The sequence below is a fragment of the Somniosus microcephalus genome, chromosome 11 (genome assembly GCF_052327205.1).
Source record: "Somniosus microcephalus isolate GS21.2 chromosome 11, FLI_Smic_1.0, whole genome shotgun sequence".
Classification (NCBI taxonomy): domain Eukaryota; kingdom Metazoa; phylum Chordata; class Chondrichthyes; order Squaliformes; family Somniosidae; genus Somniosus; species Somniosus microcephalus.
This window is the reverse complement of record NC_140997.1, coordinates 1,269,767-1,292,068: the sequence shown is the minus strand read 5'-3', so window position 1 is coordinate 1,292,068 and position 22,302 is coordinate 1,269,767. Positions and strand designations below refer to the sequence as shown.

General features: G+C 52.0%; 1 protein-coding gene across 1 annotated transcript in view; it reads right to left on the bottom strand.

Moving 5' to 3' along the window:
• The window catches only part of myo15aa (myosin XVAa), a 581,049-nt gene that overhangs the window by 115,545 nt on the left and 443,202 nt on the right, over positions 1-22,302 (bottom strand). The window contains 4 exon segments of the mRNA XM_086002218.1: positions 852-924; positions 4,031-4,103; positions 10,044-10,162; positions 14,176-14,387. Coding sequence (XP_085858344.1) covers positions 852-924; positions 4,031-4,103; positions 10,044-10,162; positions 14,176-14,387 — 477 coding nt within the window.

Sequence of the window (22,302 nt, the reverse complement as noted above, 5' to 3'; positions counted from 1 at the left end):
TCAGTGGGGGGTGAGGGGTCGGTGGGGGTGAGGGGTCGGTGGGGGGGAGGGGTCGGTGGGGGGTGAGGGGTCGTGGGGGGGAGGGGTCGTGGGGGGGAGGGGGTGAGGGGTCGGTTGTGGGGGAGGGGTCGTGGGGGGGAGGGGGAGGTGGGGGGGAGGGGTCGGTGGGGGGGAGGGGTCGGTGGGGGCGAGGGGTCGGTGGGGGCGAGGAGTCGGTCGGGGCGAGGGGTCGGTGGGGGTGAGGGGTCAGTGAGGGGAGGGGTCGGTGGGGGGGAGGGGTCAGTGGGGGGAGGGGTCAGTGGGGGGAGGGGGGAGGTCGGGGGGAGGGGTCGGTGAGGGCGAGGGGTCGGTGGGCTGAGGGGTCGGTGGGGTGAGGGGTCGGTGGGGGGGAGGGGTCAGTGGGGGGAGGGGGAGGTCGGGGGGAGGGGGAGGTCGGGGGGAGGGGTCGGTGGAGGTGAGGGGTCGGTGGGGTGAGGGGTCGGTGGGGGGAGGGGTCAGTGGGGGGAGGGGTCAGTGGGGGGAGGGGGAGGTCGGGGGGAGGGGTTGGTGGGGGCGAGGGGTCGGTGGGGTGAGGGGTCGGTCGGGGCGAGGGGTCGGTGGGGTGAAGGGTCGGTCGGGGCGAGAAGCCTTACTGCCCCATTTTCAGTGCCTAGGCTGACAGGTGAGGAATGGGTCAGTTGAGTGAGGGGTCGGGGGGGTCGGGGGGGGCTACAGTCCAGGACACTTCCCATGGTTAGTCTTCAGGAGAGGAGAATATTGGAAGGAAGAGAAAGAAATCTGGAAAGTGGCAGTAGTGAATATGTTGAGGGTGACATTTTGTTTCATAAACAGAAATCCTGGGTAATTCTTACCCACAAAGGTCTCAGCTGCTAACTTGTTCATATTCTCATCAGAGAACTCAATCAGGGACTCTTGGATTGGAGTCTGTGGAAGTAATGTGAGAATATTATAAAAACCTATTCACTGGACTTGTGGCAATATCTGGATATTGAAGGTGTTGATCTCAAGATAAAGTATTTTGCAAATGTTTTGTTCAGCGAGGTAGAAAAGTTTATGTCATTTCCTGTCAACCAGGGACACACAAGTAATACAATGTTGTGTTTCCACTGAGTGTCCAGGTGTGTGCGGTGTGTCCGGGTGTGTGCGGTGTGTCCGAGTGTGTGCGGTGTGTCCGGGTGTGTGCGGTGTGTCCGGGTGTGTGCGGTGTGTCCGGGTGTGTGCGGTGTGTCCAGGTGTGTGCGGTGTGTGCGGGTGTGTCTGGGTGTGTGCGGGTGTGTGCGGTGTGTCCGGGTGTGTGCGGTGTGTCCAGGTGTGTCTGGGTGTGTGTGGTGTGTGCGGGTGTGTCCGGGTGTGTGCGGTGTGTCCGGGTGTGTGCGGTGTGTCCGGGTGTGCGCAGTGTGTGCGGTGTGTCCGGGTGTGTGCAGTGTGTCCGGGTGTGTGCGGTGTGTGCGGTGTGTGCGGGTTGTGTGCGGTGTGTCCAGGTGTGTCTGGGTGTGTGCGGTGTGTGCGGGTGTGACCGGGTGTGTGCGGTGTGTGCGGGTGTGTCCGGGTGTGTGCGGTGTGTCCGGGTGTGTGCGGGTGTGTGCGGTGTGTCCGGGTGTGCGCGGTGTGTCCGGGTGTGTACAGTGTGTCCGGGTGTGTGCGGGTTGTGTGCGGTGTGTCCGGGTGTGTGCGGTGTGTGCGGGTGTGTCTGGGTGTGTGCGGGTGTGTGCGGTGTGTCCGGGTGTGTGCGGGTGTGTGCGGTGTGTGCGGGTGTGTGCGGTGTGTGCGGGTGTGTGCGGTGTGTGCGGGTGTGTGCGGTGTGTGCGGTGTGTCCGGGTGTGTGCGGTGTGTCCGGGTGTGTGCGGTGTGTCCGGTGTGTGCGGTGTGTCGGGTGTGTGCGGTGTGTCTGGGTGTGTGCGGTGTGTGCGGGTGTGTGCGGTGTGTGCGGTGTGTGCGGTGTGTCTGGGTGTGTGCGGTGTGTGCGGGTGTGTGCGGGTGTGTGCGGTGTGTCCGGGTGGGTGCGGTGTGTGCAGTGTGTCCGGGTGTGTGCGGTGTGTCCGGGTGTGTGCGGTGTGTCCGGGTGTGTGCGGTGCGTGCGGTGTGTCCGGGTGTGTGTGGTGTGTGCGGTGTGTCCGGGTGTGTCCGGGTGTGTGCGGTGTGTCCGGGTGTGTGCGGGTGTGTCCGGGTGTGTGCGGTGTGTCTGGGTGTGTGCGGGTGTGTGCGGTGTGTGCGGTGTGTCCGGGTGTGTGCGGTGTGTCCGGGTGTGTGCGGTGTGTCCGGGTGTGTGCGGTGTGTCCGGGTGTGTGCGGTGTGTGCGGTGTGCGCGGGTGTGTGCGGGGTGTGTGCGGTGTGTCCGGGTGTGTGCGGTGTGTCCGGGTGTGTGCGGTGTGTGCGTTGTGTCCGGGTGTGTGCGGTGTGTCCAGGTGTGTGCGGTGTGTCCGGGTGTGTGCGGGTGTGTGCGGTGTGTCCGGGTGTGTGCGGTGTGTCCGGGTGTGTGCGGTGTGTGCAGGTGTGTGCGGTGTGTCCGGGTGTGTGCGGTGTGTGCGGTGTGTCCGGGTGTGTGCGGTGTGTGCGGGTGTGTGCGGGTGTGTGCGGTGTGTCCGGGTGTGTGGTGTGTCCGGGTGTGTGCGGTGTGTCCGGGTGTGTGCGGTGTGTGCGGTATGTCCGGGTGTGTGCGGTGTGTCCGGGTGTGTGCGGTGTGTGCGGGTGTGTGCGGTGTGTGCGGTGTGTCCGGGTGTGTGCGGTGTGTGCGGGTGTGTGCGGGTGTGTGCGGTGTGTCCGGGTGTGTGCGGTGTGTGCGGTGTGTCCGGGTGTGTGCGGTGTGTGCGGTGTGTCTGGGTGTGCGGTGTGTCTGGATGTGCGGTGTGTGCGGTGTGTGCGGTGTATCTGGGTGTGCGGTGTGTCTGGGTGTGTGCGGTGTGTCCGGGTTTGTGCGGTGTGTCTGGTGTGTGCGGTGTGTGCGGTGTGTCCGGGTGTGTGCGGGTGTGTGCGGTGTGTCTGGGTGTGCGGTGTGTGCAGTGTGTCTGGGTGTGTGGTGTGTCTGGGTGTGTGCGGTGTGTCCAGGTGCGCGGTGTGTGCGGTGTGTCCAGGTGTGCGGTGTGTCCGGGTGTGCCCAGGTGTGTGTGGTGTGTCTGGGTGTGTGCGGTGTGTGCGGTGTGCATGGTGTGTGCGGTGTGTCCAGGTGTGTGCGGTGTGTCCAGGTGCGCGGTGTGTCCGGGTGTGTGGTGTGTCCGGGTGTGTCCAGGTGTGTGTGGTGTGTCTGGGTGTGTGCGGTGTGTGTGGTGTGTGCGGTGTGCGCGGTGTGTGCGGTGTGCACGGTGTGTGCGGTGTGTCCGGGTGTGTGCGGTGTGTCCAGGTGCGCGGTGTGTCCGGGTGTGTCCAGGTGTGTGTAGTGTGTCTGGGTGTGTGTGGTGTGTGCGGTGTGCGCGGTGTGTGCGGTGTGTGCGGTGTGCACGGTGTGTGCGGTGTGTCCGGGTGTGTGCGGTGTGTCCAGGTGCGCGGTGTGTGCGGTGTCTCCAGGTGCGCGGTGTGTTTAACCGAAGCACCTTTGGAAATATTAAACCCAGGACAGAAGCCACCCGTCTCTGGGCTAAAAAAATCAATTAAAGTTCAGGATGGAGCAAACATGCAGGGAAGGCACAGGAACATGGGGGGTAATCCCACTCTCCCGGGGGGAATAGTGCTCACAGGGAGTGGGGGCCAGGGTACTGGGTTATACAGTGCATCCCCATCTTTAACCCATGCAAAAAAACGCATGTGGAATTTAACTTAAAGGAAACTCCAGACTTCAAACAACTTTCATTTAAAGGAACCAGTTTCTGGTCCATGGAGCCAGCACACCCCAACCTGCGATATTCTATCCATTAATTATGAGTTGGCTGAGAGAGGCCTGATAGGCAACCCCAGCCTGTCCTGCCAGCAGGTCCCATGGGTGGTGAGTCTCCTTTAATCCTGGCCTCTCTCGGACTGCCACCTGCCCAGGAGCAAGCTGCTGTGACATCATCACGGGGGGTCGGAGGGGCGATCAGCCCCGCTGGGCGTCGCTTACCTTTGTGTACTTCACCAGTTCAGACGGCTCCTTGGGATCTTTGCCTTTTTTAGATTTCTCTTTGTTAAACTCACTGCAGAAACAAAATATTCACATATTTTAGGCCTTGTTTTACACTACATGTTAATTTTTTTCTTTTTTTACATTTGTCAAATTGTTTATTATTTTTATTTTAACACTTCTAATGTGAAACGAGGATCTATTGTTTGACATTTTCCTTTTCTTCCTCTTGTCTTCCCTCTCCTGAAGGTGCTGACTCCACCTCAGTACCTCGGATACCCTGTCCTTAAAATAAGGACATCTCTTACACCTGCGAGGTAAAAGTGCTTACAGAAGGATAGAGGAGACAAAAGAGGTACCTTACCAGTAACAAGTTTAAGGACAGGGTGTCAGAGGTTAGAAGCTAAATTGTGGCTATGCCAGCCTGTTACAGGAAGAGCTAAGAGTGTCACGTCATTGTGAGTAGTGTGAGGTGGCGGAAGGAGCAAGGGGAACCAGTTCAGATATCATCACTTGTGTGTAAGGTGTGCTCCGTCGGAACAGAAGATCCAGTGAAACATGTCGTGTATGTACCTTTAAGGGGAGAACTACTTTTTACAGCTCCTGTATACTGTAGTACCGGCAGTGACCACACCTGTATATAACCCTGAGTAGGGATCTGTACTGATAGTTTTAGAGTAACCCTCATCCAGTAAACACCTGTTGATTGTTGCTCTGCAGTCTCTGTCTATTTATTGAAGGACACCACACATCAAGATTCACGGATTTAACATTGGCGACGAGTCGATTCGAGCCTACCTGCAACTCTGCAGAAGAAGGCCGATTCAGGGGCACGGGCGTCGACCATCCGGCGGAGACTCCTGCGAGACGGGCTGGCAGCAGGTACGGCGCAGACCCTTCCCGGACGGCGGCGGCTGCTGCCGACCGACAGCACAGGGGAAGGCCGAGCAGCGTCGACGGGGTAAGAGAGAGGGTAAAGCGCACAGGGCGCAGCCGGGGTTGAAGACCGAGCGGCGTCGACGGAAAAAAAAAAGAGAGGGTAGAGCGCACGGGGCGCAGCCGGGGTTCAGGACCGAGCGGCGTCAACGAGAGAGGCGCGCAGGAAAATGCACAGAGCGCAGCCGGTATTCAAGGGCTGAGCAGCGTCCGCAGGGGAAGAAAGGAAAGCGCGGGAGACGCCATTTGAGCCACAGCGGAGAAGAAGGGAGAGCGCGGGAGACGCCATTTTTGAGCCGCAGCGGAGAAGAAGGGAGAGCGCGGGAGACGCCATTTTTGAGCCGCAGCGGAGAAGAAGGGAGAGCACGGGAGACGCCATTTTGAGCCAGCGGAGAAGAAGGGAGAGCGCGGGAGACGCCATTTTTAGCCAGTCTAACCACACCCAGGGATGCCGAAGAGTGGCAGTGTCACAGCGTTCAACAATGAAGTCGAAGATTGGGCGACATATGTAGAACGCATAGAAGTGTACTGCAAGGCGAATGAAGTGCCAGATGCCAGGAAAGCACTAGTATTGTTGAATTCCATGGGTGCAAAAACTTATGGCTTACTGCGAAACCTAGTAACCCCAGAGAAGCCAGTGGAAAAGGATTTTGAAAGCATAGTGGCAATCCTACAGGACCACTTAAACCCCACACCGCTGCTGATAGCAGAAAGATTTAAGTTTCACAAAAGGAACCAGCATAAAGACGAAAGTAATGCTGAGTATTTAACGGAACTGCGCAAGCTATCGAAACACTGCCAGTTTGGAATGGGACTAGCAGATACTTTAAGGGACAAGTTTGTGTGTGAGCTTCAAAGTGAAGGAACCCAGAAACGGCTTCTATCAGAAAAGGATCTTACGCTGGACAAGGCTTTCAACATGGCAGTATCACACGAAGCAGCCGCACGGGGCGCTGCAGAGATACAACGGAGACCGCAAGAATATAGCACAAATGAAATGTCATATGGAGCAGTGAAGTGTTATCGCTGCGGCAGAACAACACACGACCATAATGATTGTTGGTTCAAGGACCAAGTGTGCAGACAGTGTGGAAAAGTAGGACACATAGCAAGAGTCTGCAGGTCGGGAAAGAAAACCAGCAGCAAGAAATCTCCACAGGAGAAGTACAAAAAGGTACATAAGGTGACGGAGAGTAGTTCAGACGAACAGAAAAGTGATACAGACTCCGGAAGCAAGGAGCTGGGTTGTCTGAAACTACATAATGTAATCAAAATGGAGGATCACCAAACTATCTGGGTCACGCTCAAGATAGACGGAGTCCAAGTGAAAATGGAATTGGACACAGGATCAGCCCGAACAGTCATAAACCGAAGGGACTACAAGCGGCTATTCTCACATATACCCTTGAGAGATACAGAGATTGTCTTGAAGACGTACACGGGGCAAAAAGTCTACCTCAAAGGAAAAATAAGGGTGAACATTATATATAACGGCAAGGAAACACCAAAAAGGGACCTATATGTATTGCCAGATGGAGGACCACCACTACTAGGACGTGAATGGATCCGGAAGATACAGCTAGATTGGCATTCCATACAAGCACTGACTGTAGATGCCAAAAAGGATGATGACGTCACACCTGGACGACTGTCAAAAATGCTAACTGACGCACAAGAAGTGTTCCAGCAGGGACTCGGAACACTAAAAGGCATAACAGCGACGATCAAAATAGAGGAAAATGCAAGCCCAAAGTTTTTTAAGGCGATCCGCCCAGCCGTCGAAGCAGAGCTGGAAGGTTTGGAACGTTCTGGAGTACTGTCCAAAGTGGACTGGAGCGAGTGGGCTACACCCATCGTTCCTGTAATGAAGAGGTCGTTGAGTAATACGCCTGGGGAACCGAAGAAGGTTCGCATCTGTGGGGACTTTAAGGTGACAGTGAACCCAGTCCTTCACACGGTACAATATCCGCTTCCGCGGATTGAAGATATTTTCGCCTCGCTATCTGGAGGGAAACGCTTCACTAAGATTGATCTGGCCCAGGCGTACCTGCAAATGGAGGTAGAAGAAGCCTCGAAACAGTACCTCACGATCAACACTCATAAAGGTCTCTACCAATACAACCGGCTGGTGTTCGGGGTAGCATCAGCTCTGGCTATTTGGCAAAGGGCAATGGATCAAGTCCTGCAAGGGATTCCAGGGACCCAGTGTTATTTGGACAACATCCTGGTCACGGGCGAAAATGACAGTGATCACCTCGCCAACCTGGAGCAGGTGCTCACTAGATTGAAGGAATATGGGCTCCGAGCTAATTGCCACAAATGCAAGTTTTTCCAGAAGCAGATCTCGTATTGTGGCCACGTTATTGATGAAGAGGGGTTACATAAGTCCCCTGAAAAGATTGAGGCAGTAGTCAAGGCTCCAGCACCGGAAAATGTGTCACAACTGAGGTCGTTCCTCGGGCTGGTGAACTACTACCATAAGTTCTTGCCGAATTTGTCCACAGTACTACACCCACTGAACACCCTACTGCAAACGGGGGTACCATGGAAGTGGAATGACGAATGTAAACGAGCTTTCCAGAAGTGCAAAGAATTGATCACATCAAAAGAGGTGTTGGCTCATTTCAACCCAGCACTACCAATTCGGTTGGTGTGTGATGCGTCACCCCATGGTATTGGAGCGGTGCTGTCGCACAAATTCCCGGACGGCTCGGAGAGGCCAGTAGCCTTTGCGTCTCGGTCACTAACCTCAGCCGAGCGTAACTACGCCCAGATTGACAGGGAGGCCCTCAGCCTAGTGTGGGGAGTGAAAAAGTTCAATCACTATCTGCACGGGCAGAAGTTCACCTTGCTGACTGACCACCAACCACTTGTCTCCATCTTTAATCCAAAGAAGGGCGTTCCGGTGATGACTGCGCAACGGCTACAAAGATGGTCCCTTTTTCTAGGGGCGAACCAATACGAAATAGAGTATAAGGGCACGAAACAGCATGGAAACGCTGATGGGCTATCACGCCTGCCACTGCCTACTGCGGAGGAAGCACCAGCAGTGGACCCTGTCGAAATATTTTATTCGACTATAATTGAACGCTTGCCAGTAACTAACGCAGATATAGAGGAGACCCGAAATGACCCGACACTGTCTTGGGTATATGACTTGACGGTGAAGGGATGGCCAACACATGGCGACTCACTGTTGCCAGCATTCTCATCCAGAAGAGAACAGCTGTCAGTATGCCAGGGGACCTTGATGTGTGGATCCCGAGTGGTAATTCCACCCAAGTTAAGGGAGAGAGTGCTCAATGAGCTTCACGAAGGCCATCTGGGAGGGGTGAAAATGAAAAGCCTTGCTAGGGCTTATGTGTGGTGGCCAGGGATCGATCAGCAAATCGAGGACCTGACAAAGAGCTGCTTAGGATGCCAGAAGGTCCAAAATGCACCACCACATGCCCCTCTACACCCATGGGAGTGGCCCTCCTCTCCATGGCAATGGGTGCATATTGATTTTGCTGGTCCATTCATGGACTCAATGTTTTTAATAGCCGTGGATGCGCACTCGAAATGGCCTGAGGTGATGAAAATGTCCTCCACCACCACGGAGAAAACGATTGCAGTCCTACGGACCATATTTGCCAGGAACGGCTTGCCAGAGCAGATTTGCTCTGATAACGGACCACAGTTTGTGTCCGAAGAGTTTCAGAAATTTATGAAAAGGAATGGGGTAAGGCATTATACATCCGCCCTGTATCATCCAGCCACAAATGGATTGGCTGAGAGGTTCGTACAAACCTTTAAAAAGGCAGTAAGGGCCATGTGCGATGACAACATTCCACTGCAGCATAAGGTGGACAATTTCCTGTTAGCCTACAGAAATGCGACACATGCAGTCACCAACCAGACCCCGGCCATGATGTTCTTTAACCGAAGGTTGAGATCTCGTCTGGATTTGCTCAGACCAAATGTACGAAGAGATGTTGAGAATAAGCAATTCCAGCACATCAATGAGAAGCCGACAAGGAGCTTCAATGTAGGGCAACCAGTCTTGGCCCGCGACTACCGAACAGAGAAATGGCAACCAGGAACGATATGCACACGGCAGGGGCCACTAATGTACACAGTGGATGTTGGGGAGAACATTGTGAGACGCCATGTCGACCAGATCCTAGTCACAGGAACGAGTCAACCCCATGTCTCACGTACCTGGTAATGAACCCGACATACAGGTAGCATCTACCCCAGAAACAGTAGCATCGGAAGCTGATGAACCAACCGACGACAGGGGGCCAGAATCGCCTCCGCACCAAGAGCAAGACACTCAGGAAAGGCGTTATCCAGAAAGGATCAGGAAGCCGCCCCAAAGACTGAATTTATAAATAGACTATTTTCAGTTAATGTTGCATGTTAAATGTATTAATTGTTAAATGAATGTTATGGTACTGTTAATCTAAAAGGGGAGGAATTGTAGTGTATGTACCTTTAAGAGGAGAACTACTTTTTACAGCTCCTGTATACTGTAGTACCGGCAGTGACCACACCTGTATATAACCCTGAGTAGGGATCTGTACTGTTAGTTTTAGAGTAACCCTCATCCAGTAAACACCTGTTGATTGTTGCTCTGCAGTCTCTGTCTATTTATTGAAGGACACCATACATCAAGATTCACGGATTTAACAAAACAGATAATCTCGCCATGAAGGGGTTTGTCGAGTCAGCACTCCACAAGCTAATGCCTGCGTTCCAGGGAAGGAAGGAGATTGACTTAACCACGCCGCTCATGAGGATGAGGTCGTGTAAGCTCTGAATGCTGTTAATCACACGTAGACTTGAACTGTTTGATAGATTGGATATTCAAAGCTGTTAAACTTGTCAGCTATCCAAGGAATTTATCTTAAAGGAATCTCACTAACTTATAACCTCTGGCCACTGCTATAGTTAGTACGCAGCACTTGTTAGTGAGTTTCCTACATTACAACAGTGACTACACTTCAAAAGTACGCCATTGGCTGTAAAGCGCTTTGGGACGTGAAAGACATGATATAAATGCAAGTCTTTCTTTCAACACCTGCCACTCACTCACCTTTTTAACTTGTGAGGCTGACGGAAGTATTTCTTGGCGAATTCGATCATGGTGCACTGGTTACCCTGAAGGACGTATTCGGGAATACTCTCCACAAACTCACTGACTGGCGGAGAGGTCTGCAAAAATGGTTAAAGGTCATGAACACCATGAAATTTGGTTCGTATTAAAACGATGAGCTGCACAGATCAGTCTGTTTATGCATCGAGTCGCAGGCCCCACAGTCAGAGAGTCCCAGGCATGATCCCCAGTCCACACTGAGGGAGGGACACTACTATTCGCCCCAGCTCCCCTGGGTTAGATCAGCCCTGCGTCCTGCGCCTGATCACTCCAGTGACCCGTGCTGGAGGTCTGTGGGTCAGCATGTCGGGTGAGGGCAAAGGTCGCACTCGGTGTGATGTCTCTTGCAGTTGAACTGGCTTAGGCTCACTGGTGAATTATGGCAGGGCAGCCTGGTATAACAGCAGCCTGGTATAACAGCAGCCTGGTATAACAGCAGCCTGGTATAACAGCAGCCTGGTATAACAGCAGCCTGGTATAACAGCAGCAACATGTATTTCTGTAGCACCTTTAACGCAGTAAAACATCCCAAAGCACTTCACAGGAGCGATTATCAAACAACATTTGAAACCAAACCACAAAAGGAGATATTAGGGCAGATGACCAAAAGTTTATTCAAAGACAAAGAGGTGGGTTTTAAGGAGCATCTTAAAGGAGGAAAGAGAGGTAGCGAGGCGGAGAGATTTAGGGAGGGAATTCCAGAGCTTAGGGCCTTGGCAACTGAAGGCACGGCCGCCAAAGGTGGAGAGATGAAAATCGGGGATGCTCAAGAGGCCAGAATTAGAGGAGCGCAGATATCTCGGGGGTGTTGCAGGGCTGGAGGAGGTTACAGAGATAGGGAGGGGTGAGGCCATGGAGAGATTTGAAAACAAGGATGAGAATTTTAAAATCGAGGCATTGCTTAACTGGGAGTCAATGGAGGTCAGCGAGCACAGGGGGTGATGGGTGAACGGGACTTGGTGCGAGTTAGGACACGGGGCAGTGAGCACAGGGGGTGATGGGTGAACGGGACTGGGTGTGAGTTAGGACACGAGGGCAGTGAGCACAGGGGGTGATGGGTGAACGGGACTGGGTGTGAGTTAGGACACGGGGCAGTGAGCACAGGGGGTGATGGGTGAACGGGACTGGGTGTGAGTTAGGACACGGGGCAGTGAGCACGGGGTGATGGGTGAACGGGACTTGGTGTGAGTTAGGACACGGGGCAGTGAGCACAGGGGGTGATGGGTGAACGGGACTGGGTGTGAGTTAGGACACGGGGCAGTGAGCACAGTGGGTGATGGGGGAACGGGACTGGGTGTGAGTTAGGACACGGGGCAGTGAGCACAGGGGGTGATGGGTGAACGGGACTTGGTGTGAGTTAGGACACGGGGCAGTGAGCACAGGGGGTGATGGGTGAACGGGACTGGGTGTGAGTTAGGACACGGGGCAGTGAGCACAGGGGGTGATGGGTGAACGGGACTGGGTGTGAGTTAGGACACGGGGCAGTGAGCACAGGGGGTGATGGGTGAACGGGACTTGGTGCGAGTTAGGACACGGGGCAGTGAGCGCAGGGGGTGATGGGTGAACGGGACTGGGTGTGAGTTAGGACACGGGCCAGTGAGCACAGGGTGATGGGTGAACGGGACTGGGTGTGAGTTAGGACACGGGGCAGTGAGCACAGGGGGTGATGGGTGAACGGGACTCGGTGCGAGTTAGGACACGGGGCAGTGAGCACAGGGGGTGATGGGTGAACGGGACTGGGTGTGAGTTAGGACACGGGGCAGTGAGCACGGGGTGATGGGTGAACGGGACTTGGTGTGAGTTAGGACACGGGGCAGTGAGCACAGGGGGTGATGGGTGAACGGGACTGGGTGTGAGTTAGGACACGGGGCAGTGAGCACAGTGGGTGATGGGGGAACGGGACTGGGTGTGAGTTAGGACACGGGGCAGTGAGCACAGGGGGTGATGGGTGAACGGGACTTGGTGTGAGTTAGGACACGGGGCAGTGAGCACAGGGGGTGATGGGTGAACGGGACTGGGTGTGAGTTAGGACACGGGGCAGTGAGCACAGGGGGTGATGGGTGAACGGGACTGGGTGTGAGTTAGGACACGGGGCAGTGAGCCCAGGGGGTGATGGGTGAACGGGACTGGGTGTGAGTTAGGACACGGGGCAGTGAGCACAGGGGGTGATGGGTGAACGGGACTTGGTGCGAGTTAGGACACGGGGCAGTGAGCGCAGGGGGTGATGGGTGAACGGGACTGGGTGTGAGTTAGGACACGGGCCAGTGAGCACAGGGTGATGGGTGAACGGGACTGGGTGTGAGTTAGGACACGGGGCAGTGAGCACAGGGGGTGATGGGTGAACGGGACTCGGTGCGAGTTAGGACACGGGGCAGTGAGCACAGGGGGTGATGGGTGAACGGGACTTGGTGCGAGTTAGGATACAGGCGGCCGAGTTTTGGATGACCTCAAGTTTACGGAGGGTGGAAGTAGGGAGGCCAGCCAGGAGTGTGTTGGAATAGTCAAGTCTAGAGGTAACAAAGGCATGGACGAGGGTTTCAGCAGCAGATGAGCGGAGTCGGGCGATGTTACAGAGGTGGAAATGGTACCTGTGAAACTGGACCCAGGTAGGGAGTCACGTTCTTCAGGGAGAAGGTGAGGGAGGGAAGTTGGTGAGAAAAAATAATTCTTTTTAAAACTCTTTTCCTCAGTTCTCTCCCCATAAGTGTTTCCCCAGGGCCTTATTCCACTGACCCCCCTGGCTCCACCCCCTCCCCATTACATCACTCAGGCACTGGGAGCTCCACCCCCTCCCCATTACATCACTCAGGCACTGGGAGCTCCTCCCCCTCCCCATTACATCACTCAGGCACTGGGAGCTCCTCCCCATTACATCACTCAGGCACTGGGAGCTCCTCCCCCTCCCATCACTCAGGCACTGGGAGCTCCTCCCCCTCCCCATTACATCACTCAGGCACTGGGAGCTCCTCCCCCTCCCCATTACATCACTCAGGCACTGGGACCTCCTCCCCCTCCCCATTACATCACTCAGGCACTGGGAGCTCCTCCTCCTCCCCATTACATCACTCAGGCACTGGGAGCTCCTCCCCCTCCCCATTACATCACTCAGGCACTGGGAGCTCCTCCCCCTCCCCATTACATCACTCAGGCACTGGGAGCTCCTCCCCCTCCCCATTACATCACTCAGGCACTGGGAGCTCCTCCCCCTCCCCATTACATCACTCAGGCACTGGGAGCTCCTCCCCCTCCCCATTACATCACTCAGGCACTGGGAGCTCCTCCCCCTCCCCATTACATCACTCAGGCACTGGGAGCTCCTCCCCCTCCCCATTACATCACTCAGGCACTGGGAGACCAGTGGAAGGACAGCAAGCTCGGCTTCCTATACACAGGACGGGTATTCCTTGGAAACAACTCAGAGCAGGAACCAACCTCATTCCGTCTAGACGTCTGGCTTCACCTCACTGCTTCCCCCCAGCCATCCAGCTGAGCTCAAGGACAGGATGGACTGTGGGATTAACCCGATCTCTCAGTTCACATCCACCCCCTCATCTGCTTTTTAAATCTAAAAAACACTGTTACTTATCTTCCTTACAAACTGAGACTTATTAGAAATAAAACCAAGAAACCTTTTTAATTTGTTGCTAGATTTCTCTCCTTTTCTGCTTTTATCTCTTGAACATGGTCCCTCCTCACTCGGGTACCGTGCTGTGGGCAGCATTCTCGCTGGCACTGACTCTGCGCCCATCCATTCCTGCTCCGATGGAAAGCAAAGCTCCAGGTCTAAAGTCCAGCAACTAAGTAAGGCAGAGCAGGATGGGGAAAGCTTGTGACCAAAGGCCATCCGCTGGTTTGCCACTCACTCACCACAACAGATCGAACGCAGTCACCACATTATTCCACCGCCTTGCTCGTGATGTCACTGCGAGGCTAAAACAAATTTGCATCTAACCCCCGCCCAGCCTATGGTATAGCCCCGCCCCTTTAGGTGATCAATATAATATTGACAAAGACAAGAGCAGCAGCGCAGAGCAATGGAATGGAGTGAATGGCCGGAGGATCAATTCCGCACCTCTGTCTTTCTGTCGAGTTCCTCAGCTGCTGCTGTCGATCCCACAGCGGCTGCCACAGTGGCCGAGGACGAAGCTGCCACTTTGCCCTTTTTGTCCTTTGGTTCCTCTTTCTTGTCCGTGCTCAGGTGAATAAAGTCTGGGGCGGCCACAGGCTGCACATATTCCAGGGGGAACAGCCCAGACCTGCCGTGGAAAGCACCGAACTTCCACCCTGCCCAAACAGGCAAAGGTTCATTATTTCCAAGCTGCTCTTTGTAACCTGCAGACACAAGTCTTCATACATCTCAGTTATGGTCATTCAGACATGGAGTGCTGAGTTCAGCGAGAGGAATGTCAGTGCTGGGAACCTCAGCAGTCTGGCTGGGTTTCAACCACAAGCTGGAACAGCAGGATGTGCCTGTCCGGTTCCACGCGCCAAACAACACCTGCGGCAGACAGCGCACATTCATAACCTGTTCAAAGGCTAATGGAGGCTTGTAAGAAAGGTACTGCAATAATCATGGGCGATTTTAATCTTCATATAGATTGGACAAATCAAATTGGCAAAGGTAGCCTTGAGGACGAGTTCATAGAGTGTATTCAGGACAGTTTATTAGAACAATACATTGTGGAACCAACCAGGGAACAGGCTATTTTAGATCTGGTAATGTGTAATGAGACAGGATTAATTAATGATCTCATAGTAAAGGATCCTCTAGGGAAGAGTGATCATAACATGATAGAATTTCACATTCAGTTTGAGAGTGAGAAACTTGGGTCTGAAATTAGTGTCTTAAACTTAAATAAAGACAACTACAAAGGTATGAAGATAGAGTTGGCTAAAGTGGACTGGGAAAATAGATTAAAAGGTAAGACAGTAGATAAGCAGTGGCAGACATTTAAGGAGATATTTCATAACTCTCAACAAAGATATATTCCAGTGAGAAAGACTCTACAAGAAGGATGAACCATCTGTGGCTAACTAAGGAAGTTTAGAATGGTATCAAATTGAAAGAAAATGCATACAATGTTGCAAAGATTAGTGGTAGGCCAGAAGATTGGGAATTTTTTAGAAACTTGCAAAGGATGACTAAAAATATAATAAAGAGGGAGAAAATAGATGGAGAGTAAACTAGCAAGAAGTATAAAAACATACAGTAAGAGCTTCTACAAGTATATAAAAAGGAAGAGAGTAGCTAAAATAAACATTGGACCCTTAGAGGATGAGACTGGGGAATTAATAATGGGAAACAAGGAACTGGCAGAGATTCTGAACAAATATTTTGTATCTGTCTTCACGGTAGAAGACACGAAAAGCATCCCAATAATAATAGATAATCAAGGGGCAAAAGGGCGGGATGAACTTAAAACAATCACTATCACTAGAGAAAAAGTATTAGGCAAACTAATGGGGCTAAAGGCTGACAAGTCCCCTGGACCTGATGGCCTGCATCCTATGGGTCTTAAAAGAAGTGGCTGCAGAGATAGTGGATGCGTTGGTTGTAATCTTCCAAAATTCCCTAGATTCTTGAAAGGTCCCAGCAGATTGGAAAACCGCAAATGTAACGCCCCTATTCAAAAAAGGAAGACAGAAAGCAGGAAACTATAGGCCAGTTAGCCTAACATCTGTCATTGGGAAAATGCTGGAATCGATTATTAAGGAGGTAATAGCAGGACATTTAGAAAATCACAATACAATCAAGCAGAGTCAACGTGGTTTTTATGAAAGGGAAATCGTGTTTGACAAATTTACTAGAGTTCTTTGAGGATGTAACGAGCAGGGTGGATAAAGGGGAACCAGTAGATGTAGTGTATTTGGATTTCCAAAAGGCATTTGATAAGATGCCACATAAAAGGTTACTGCACAAGATAAAAGCTCACAGGGTTGGGGGTAATATATTAGCATGGATAGGGGATTGGCTAACTAACAGAAAACAGAGAGTCGGGATAAATGGGTCATTTTCAGGTTGGCAAACTGTAACTAGTGGGGTGCCGCAGGGATTAGTGCTGGGGCCTCAACTATTTACAATCTATATTAATGACTTGGATGAAGGGACCGAGTGTAATGCAGCCAAATTTGCTGATGATACAAAGGTAGGTGGGAAAGCAAATTGTGAGGAGGACACAGAGAGTCTGCAAAGGGATATAGATAGGTTAAGTGAGTGGACAAACATTTGGCAGATGGAGTATAATGTGGGAAAATGTGAGGTTATCCACTTTGGTAGGAAGAATAGAAAAGCAAAATATTATTTAAATGGAGAGAGACTACAGAATGCTGCGGTACAGAAGGATCTGGGGGTCCTTGTACATGAAACACAAGAAGTTAGCATGCAGGCACAGCAAGTAATTGGGAAGGCAAATGTTGGCCTTTATTGCAAGGGGAATGGAGTATAAAAGTAGGGAAGTCCTGTTACAACTGTACAGGACGTTGGTGAGACCACACCTGGAGTACTGCGTACAGTTTTGGTCTCCTTATTTAAGGAGGGATATACTTGCATTGGAGAAGGTTCATGAGGTTGATTCCGGAGATGAAGGGGTTGTCTTATGAGGAAAGGTTGAGCAGGTTGGGCCTATACTTATTGGAGTTTAGAAAAATGAGAGGTGATCTTATTGAAACATTCTGAAGGGGCTTGACAGGGTGGATGCTGAGAGGATGTTTCCCCTCGTGGGAGAATCTAGAACGAGGGGGCATAGTTTCAGGATAAGGGGTCGCCCATTTAAGACGGAGATGAGGAGGAATTTCTTCTCTCAGAGGGTCGTGAATCTGTGGAATTCTCTACCCCGGAGAGCTGTGGAGGCGGAGTCAGTGAATATATTCAAGGCGGAGACAGATTTTTGAGCGACAGGGGAGTCAAGGTTATGGGGAGCGGGCAGGAAAGTGGAGTTGAGGCTAAGCTCAGATCAGCCATGATCTTATTGAATGGTGGAGTAGGCTCGAGGGGCCAAGTGGCCTACACCTGCTCCTAATTCTTATGTTCTTATGTTCTGCAGAGTGCCGTTTCCAGATTAGCCGCTAACTAAGGTGAGTGAGCAGAAAACGCCCACCACTCCAGCCAGCCCCTCCTCCCAGGCACAGCACCCAAGCTTCACTCTGTATCTGACCCGTGCTGTACCTGCCCTGGGAGTGTTTGATGGGACAGTGTAGAGGGAGCTTTACTCTGTATCTAACCCGTGCTGTACCTGCCCTGGGAGTGTTTGATGGGACAGTGTAGAGGGAGCTTTACTCTGTATCTAACCCGTGCTGTACCTGCCCTGGGAGTGTTTGATGGGACAATGTCGAGGGAACTTTACTCTGTATCTTACCCCGTGCTGTACCTGCCCTGGGAGTGTTTGATGGGACAGTGTAGAGGGAGCTTTACTCTGTATCTGACCCGTGCTGTACCTGCCCTGGGAGTGTTTGATGGGGACAGTGTAGAGGGAGCTTTACTCTGTATCTAAACCCGTGCTGTACCTGCCCTGGGAGTGTTTGATGGCGCAGTGTAGAGGGAGCTTTACTCTGTATATGACCCGTGCTGTACCTGCCCTGGGAGTATTTGATGGGACAGTGTAGAGGGAACTTTACTCTGTATCTTACCCCGTGCTGTACCTGCCCTGGGAGTGTTTGATGGGACAGTGTAGAGGGAGCTTTACTCTGTATCTAACCCATGCTGTACCTGCCCTGGGAGTATTTGATGGGACAGCGTAGAGGGAGCTTTACTCTGTATCTAACCCCGTGCTGTACCTGCCCTGGGAGTGTTTGATGGGACAGTGTAGAGGGAGCTTTACTCTGTATCTAACCTGTGCTGTACCTGCCCTGGCAATGTTTGATGGGACAGTGTAGAGGGAGCTTTACTCTGTGTCTAACCCGTGCTGTACCTGCCCTGGGAGTGTTTGATGGGACAGTGTAGAGGGAGCTTTACTCTGTAACTAACCCGTGCTGTACCTGCCCTGGGAGTGTTTGATGGGACAGTGTAGAGGGAGCTTTACTCTGTATCTAACCCGTGCTGTACCTGCCCTGGGAGTGTTTGATGCTGACAGTGGGTTCAATTTCTGACCATAAATTGCTGATCTTGAGGAATATGAAAAAAATTCGCCCAAAAGAAGTAGAAATTTTAAATGGAACAAAATAAAAGCTTTGGGAGCAGCTTTGAATAAACATAGAGTAGCTTTCAGCAAGAAGGCAAACCACTCGTTTGCTGCCCAGAATCTGCAGTAATTATCAGTACTGAGCAAATCTGAGCCATAACGAGTCATTCACCCTGATTTCCACTGCTCGCGGAGGAGGCCTTGATTGGCCCTCAGCTTCTCACTCAGCTGCAATATAACAACACAATTAAAATCACAACACACTGGAAACGTACAGCAGTTCAGTGACGATCACAAACCACGGAGGTAGTGTTTTGCCAAGAACATCACCTCTAACCAACACTAACTGCCGTTTCCCCTTCCTGACTGAGGCTGGCTGCTTCCGGCTTTTCCCAGTTTCATTTTCCTTATTTGATATATAACGTGCCAACTCTAGATGTAAAATGGGCTCAGCCTCAGTGAGTACTAAACACATCAAACATGCACACACCAGGTCTAAAACCCCACAGAGAGAAACATTAGCAGACCATGTTTCGGGAGAGAGGGAGAGGCAGAGGGAAGGAGAACAGGAGCGATAGCGGGAGTGGGGTCAATCACACACAAACAATAAGGAAGCAAATGGGCTCTGCTTCAAACCCACCGAAATCAGGAGCGTATTTCTTTAACTCCTCCAGGTACATCACCTTCTTTCTGACTGTGCAGCCATAGCAATGGTCTGAGGGCATCGCAAAGCATCATGGCAACAGTAAGCAAGCAACACAAAGCACCAACCCACACTCGCCCGAAACCAGGTGTGAATCCACACTCGCCCGACACCAGGTGTGAATCCACACTCGCCCGACACCAGGTGTGAATCCACACTCGCCCGACACCAGGTGTGAATCCACACTTGCCTGACACCTGGTGTGAATCCACACTTGCCTGACACCAGGTGTGAATCCACACTCGCCCGACACCAGGTGTGAATCCACACTCGCCCCACACCAGGTGTGAATCCACACTTGCCTGACACCTGGTGTGAATCCACACTCACCCGACCCTCACACACCAGGTGTGAATCCACCTTGCCCGACCCTCCGACACCAGGTGTGAATTCACACTTGCCCGACCCTCCAATACCAGGTGTGAATCCACACACGCCTGACACCAGGTGTGAATCCACACTCACCCAACCCTCGCACACCAGGTGTGAATCCACCTCGCCCGACCCTCCAACACCAGGTGTGAATTCACACTCACCCGACCCTCGCACATCAGGTGTGAATCCACACTCGCCTGACACCAGGTGTGAATCTGGTCTGCACAGAGCCGGATTAAATGGATTGGACTTGAACAGAGTGTTTTATTTGGGAATTTGGAGAAGAGGGGGAAGGAGTTGCTGCTTTTTGCCTGCGCTACTTGTAGTGCTTTGTGTTACAGGTAGATATTTAATTTCAGTTCCTTCCTTAGGCTTACCCTTAACTTAATCTCGATCAAGTAAGTAGTCAAGAAACTACACTGTAAACTAAGTTATCTAATTACAAATTTAATTACATTTAATTAAATAAAACTGCAAACTTAAATAAACTTTTGGAAGAGATAGGCAAAATAGAAAAGGAGGAGGGGTCGCTCTGATAATAATGGATGGGATAAAGACAGTCGAGAGAAAGGATCTTAGCTTCGAAAATCAAGAAGTAGAATCAGTTTGGGTGGAGCTAAGAAACAGCAAGGGGCAGAAAACATTGGTGGGAGTTGTTTATAGGCCGGCAAACAATAGTTGTAAAATAGGGCAGAGTATAAATCAGGAAATTAGAGACGCATGTAACAGGGCACTTAGGGCTAAAAATTGAGTAGCGCCCCAAATGAGGCGTTAACTTTGCCCCGGAAAAATTAGCGCCCCCGCGCCGGAAATTGAGTGGTTGCACCCCAAGAGGGAAGCGGGACGCTACTGGAAGCACCCCACATCCCTCTTGGGGCGCTGCGGCACGTCGTGCTGAGGTATTGCAGGCCTTCCTCCCCTTCTTAAAGGGGAGGGGCCTTGTGCAGCACGACCTGAGGCCCAGCTGGGCCCCCGGGGATCGGGAGTGCAGGCAAAAGAGCCCGGAAATGCCGGGCTCTTGGAGCGCAGCTGGCACTCAGCGGGGGGGGGGGGGGTTCAGGAGGCCGGGGACGGGAGCACAGGCAGGTGCTGGCAGGCAGCCAGCAACAAAAATGGCCGCCCCGCACCTCGCCTTTAAATTGCGCCTCCCCAGCCGCAGGTATGCCCCCCTGACCCTGTCGGACATAGCATCCGGCGGTAAATCAGGGGGCGCTCCCGAAGATCGCAGCCGGGGCATGAGCGGGGCGCTGCGCACACCAATGACATCATCGCCAGCGGCGCAGCGCTACCGGTTAGTGCCACCACTAACCTCCTGCTGAATTTTGCGGGAGGCGTGGGCAGTGCCGCGCCCGGGCGCTAGTTGGTTTGCGCCCCACTTAGCGCCCTCTTACGGGTGGCGCTACCAGCTGAATTTTTGTCCCTTAGAAAATAATAATAGGATTGGGCAGAGTCAACACAGATTTATGAAAGGGAAATCGGTTAGAGTTTTTTGAGGTTGTAACTAGCAGAATAGATAAGGGGGAACCAGTGGATGTGGTGTATTTGGATTTTCAAAAGGCTTTCGATAAGGTGCCACACAAGAGGTTATTAAAGAAAATTAGGGCTCATGGAATTGGGGGTAATTTTCAGGTTGGCAGGCTGTAACTAGTGGGGTACCGCAAGGATCAGTGCTTGGGCCTCAGCTATTCACAATCTACATCAATGATTTGGATGAGGGGACCAAATGTAATATATCCAAGTTTGCTGCTGATACAAAGCTGGGTGGGAATGTAAGTTGTGAGGAGGATTCAAGAAGGCTTCAAGGAGATATAGACAGGCTAAGTGAGTGGGCAAGAACATGGCAAATGGAATATAATGTGGAGAAATGTGAAGTTATCCACTTTGGTAGGAAAAATAGAAAAGCAGAGTATTTTTTAAATGGAGAGAGATTGGGAAATGTTGGTGTTCAGAGGGACCTGGGTGGAAAGCAAATGTTGGCCTTTATTACAAGAGGATTTGAGTATAAGAGTAAAGATGTCTTACTGCAATTATATAGGGCCCTTGGTGAGACCACACCTGGAGTATTGTGTATATTTTTGGTCTCCTTACCTAAGGAAGGATATACTTGCCATAGAGGGAGTGCAACGAAGGTTCACCAGACTGGTTCCTGGGGTGGGGGGATTGTCCTATGAGGTCAGATTGAGTAGACTAGGCCTATATTCTCTAGAGTTTAGAAGAATGAGGGGTGATCTCATTGAAACATACAAAATTCTTACAGGGCTTGATAGGGTAGATGCAGGGAGAATGTTTCCCCTGGCTGGGGAGTCTAGAACCAGGGGTCACTGTCTCAGAATAAGGGGTCGGCCATTTAGGACTGAGATGAGGAGAAATTTCTTCACTCAAAGGCTGGTGAATCTTTGGAATTCTCTACCCCAGAGGGCTGTGGAGGCTCAGTCGTTGAGTATATTCCAGACAGAGAGCGATAGATTTTTGAATATTAAGGGAATCATGGGGATATGGGGATAGTGCAGGAAAGTGGAGATGAGGAAGAAGATCAGCCATGATGTTGAATGGCGGAACAGGCTCGAGGGGCTGACTGGCCGACTCCTGCTCCTATTTCTTATGTTCTTATGAATACACACAGTGTGTTAATGAATTCATCTGAAATTCCTGTCTTCAGACTTGTGTTAGTGATTGCACTATAACTAGTGAGCAGTGGAGATTTTCATTCAGTATCTTAAAACTATGTTCAAATAAACCACAATAAATGGTGTCAGTAATTAGATGCTCGATATATTTTTCTGACTGTCTCCTTTCCCAGGGTCTTGGCACCGCTGGTGAGGTGTTGGGCTGGAGGATGAATGTGAGACCTTTGCTAGCGGCTGAGATAGGCTGACAGGTCACAGGCTGCCCTCCCCTCAGTCCCACCCTGCGGGTGTCCCTGGTCTCTGCTCAGCCCCTTCTTATGACTGCATTCTAGACAGTGGGAATTACTGTGTGGAACCGTAGGGGCAGAACCACACCT